Here is a 3,239-nt window from a genome sequence, read left to right as displayed (position 1 = left end):
AATCATGACCAGACACACGAAACAACTCCCTCCTTTACCCCTTGGGGGGGGATTTGGTCGTCCTGGGAACCCTGATGAGCGCCCTAGTAGAGCACTGCTTCACGAGCAAGTCGTCAATACCGACCGCTGCAACACTACCCCGAGACGTCTGTCAGTTACCACACTCGAGCAAAGAATACTTGACCTTGAGCGACAAGTGGCATCCCTCACTCAAGCTGTAATCGACCGTGATCAGAGGCTGGCGGTGGCTCAACAAAACCATTCTACGTTGGCGAAGTACATCGCTGCACAGGATAGAGCCTTTTACCGAGTCATTAGGTCTGTAACTTCAGCGTTCGAAGAATACAGAGACGGGATGAACAGGATGCCGAGCCCACTGCCAGCCAGCATGGGTGAAGAAATTAAGGTGTATTGCAAATTTAGTGACAGCGAGGACGAACAAGACATGGATAATTAGAACAGCTCATACAAAATTGACGCCATCCATACACTTTCATCGTCGCCTTAAAATAAGCCACTCGAATTTGCAATGCGGGCGTTCTTACCCGAGCGTGTCAATTAGACCGAGAGATCCAGGAATGTATAAACGACTGCCTGGCATTCCCAATTCCATGGCCGGCGAGTCAACAACAAATGCAACTTCAACAGATACCACCATCCAAAATGGGCATCGCAAAGCTCTCTGTGGCAATCGCCTGCGTTTACATTGTTACCAAACTGTAAGAACGCCGACGCCCGGCTCGTATTGTGGAAACTGACAAGCAGTATAGTCTTGACAGGGTGGGGTTGCCCCGCCGCCGGGCGTCCACACGGCACACCGTCTCCCCCATTGGGTCACGTCGCCGGCCAGACCGCGTGAACAGCCGGAGCTCACGCGGCCGCTATGACAGGGTTCGATCTCCCTCTCCCGGCGGTTCCTACAGACCTCGCTGATCTGGGGAAAGGAAGGAGAAGAAGGAGAAAACGTTGACGCACACCCGCCCGCAAATGTTGCATTAAAGGGCAGGGATTGTTGAGATAGGTCATAAAATATGCAGAATAAACCATTCCACATCCATCTCACAGCCAACGAAAGAGTTGTTATTCGTGATCACAATTTTGTCCCCAAGTTTAAATCCACCGGCGCTTAGTGAAACTGCGTGCCGTGCCTCGTTTTTACTCTTGCCGAGCAGTTCATTTACGTCTTGCTTAGAATAGTACGCCAACCAGAATTAGCCAGGGCTCAGTTCCGTTCCGCAACCGAGATAAATACGGCGGTGACGCCGTGTCCGCAGGATGAAGCACAGATCACAGATCTTGCCTTAGATTATTTTAACATGGCGCCATTCACCTGCAGAGTTGTCGATTCCCATGTGGTGGGAGTTCCAGGCGTTCATGTCATGCTCGATTGCCGGGACCAACAACATCGCGCCATTGCACGTTTCGAATCCGTAACTGATGAAGACGGCGGCATCAGCTTTTGGTTCCCACTTCCATCAATTGGGGAGGCGGGTGAAATCGAACCTGAGGTTGTGGATACCTTGGTGGTACCTCGTATCACTCTGAAGTTCTTGCCGGGCAACTTTCGTCACACGGGAGTTGGAGGTGGTCCTTGGCTCAGCATCGTCACTGATCTCTACTTGGCGGGTAAATCTGACCACGGGGTCATCCTCCATCTGGAAGACAGCCCGCGCTTAGAGCATACGCTTTACCCAGTCTCTGGTCCGGTCAGTTTGTCCATGCCTAAGGCGAGTTTGCCGCCACTTGCCGCTCTCTCACGAAGCCCTTCGCCCCTCAGGCTCCCACCTCAAGTATCGGCGGATTCCGACAAAGCCAGCCTATTACGCCTGAAAGGAGAAGACAACCATGGAAAAACTCGTTCGCGAAAGAGGACATTGGAGCGGGAGCAACTGGGACGAAACACTCGGGCGAAGTTCCTGGAGGGTGGGGCGGAGGCTATACAATTGTAGAGCACTAGTCAGCGAACACAATCTGACTTTAACACCGCCTGAGATTTGTGCAAGCAAAGCCTTTGCAAGTTTGTCTAAAAAGACCGTTGATCCCTTGACACAAAGGACCGCAGCCAGATCAAGCTTCGATTCTGTCGGGTCATTATGCCGGTGTTCCACTCACACCAGTGTTGGGAACGGCCGGCGCCGAGCCTGGCTCTCCAAAGGAGGCGCCCGATTCCGCTTGCTTGCAGGGTTAAACGTAAGGAAAGAACTCTTCTCAAACTGAGACAGCGTTGGCGCCATTGCCAATCGAGCAAGAGCCGACTCGAAGAAGCAGCTGGCCGCTGCGCAGATCACGATTGCGAAATTGCGTTCAGAACCTCTGGCTCTTCGCCACTGGGTATGGGACCAACCAGTTTGCGTTGATGTTGCGACAACTAACAGCCTTTCAGAAGCCTTGGAAAATTATAGAGAATCCTGGAGGCAAATATTCCACTGAGAGACGCAAAAGATCCGAGGAAAAAGTGACGTGTCGCAATCGTGTTCGCAAAATGACTCACGGTTGTTGGTTTGGCAAGCAGCAGCCTGGAGGTGGCAACATGTTTCCCAACTACCCTGTCCATCACTGGCTGAAAACTCCGTTTCGGGTGGCCATTTATTGCCTTGCAGCTGTGACCATTGTTCGCGAATTTTTAGTCTGAAATGAAGAGCCAATGAGGATGGCACTTGTGAACCGCAACTGTTTTTGTGTGATATCCCATGCATAACGCGCATTAGCAAACTGTTGGTTCAGAAACAGAAAGCGCCTGAGTTTTGACCTGAACCCGTTTCTGGAGAACTGGCGAAAAGAACTGGCGACAACCAACCAGCCAACCAGCCAACTGAGGCCCACTGGCCGGTTTACATAGACCTATCACAGCAGTCTACGCGATGCTAGGTATTCGCCTGTTGACCCACTTACAGCCAATTTGGCGACGTGATGGGTTACCGATTGAACGGTTCGCCCCGGCCCTTTACAGCACGAACCAATCGCGGCACATAGCGGCCGAAGGCTGATCGCCGCTGGCCCCACAGACAGCTGTTGCGTCTCGAACTGGTGTCTGCGTCGGCATTCGGCATTCGGACCAGGGTCCGCCAGCCCGCCCTGTATGGCTGAAGCTTCGCCTTGGTCGGTAGCCTGATGCCAAGCACGCACGACTGTCGTGTGGCTGTCAGAGCACGTTGGTTATGGCAGGGAGGCTCATTTTACTGGTCCCGGCTTCACTAGCTGTGTTTACGTCTGTTGGTGCCAGACAAATACTTCTTGGC

At 52.6% G+C, this 3,239-nt stretch overlaps 1 protein-coding gene across 1 annotated transcript; it reads left to right on the top strand.

The window, feature by feature from the left end:
- Window positions 1-1,316: 1,316 nt before the first annotated feature.
- Window positions 1,317-1,949, top strand: MAA_11435 (restless-like transposase; the record flags this gene model as incomplete). The annotated part of the gene is made up of 1 exon (XM_011413429.1): window positions 1,317-1,949. One exon carries the CDS (start codon window positions 1,317-1,319, stop codon window positions 1,947-1,949), a length of 633 nt encoding a protein of 210 aa, XP_011411731.1.
- Between the last annotated feature and the right edge of the window lie 1,290 nt (window positions 1,950-3,239).

Source organism: Metarhizium robertsii (genome assembly GCF_000187425.2).
Source record: "Metarhizium robertsii ARSEF 23 chromosome Unknown MAA_Scf_8, whole genome shotgun sequence".
Taxonomy (NCBI): domain Eukaryota; kingdom Fungi; phylum Ascomycota; class Sordariomycetes; order Hypocreales; family Clavicipitaceae; genus Metarhizium; species Metarhizium robertsii.
This window is presented reverse-complemented; position numbering and strand designations above follow the sequence as displayed.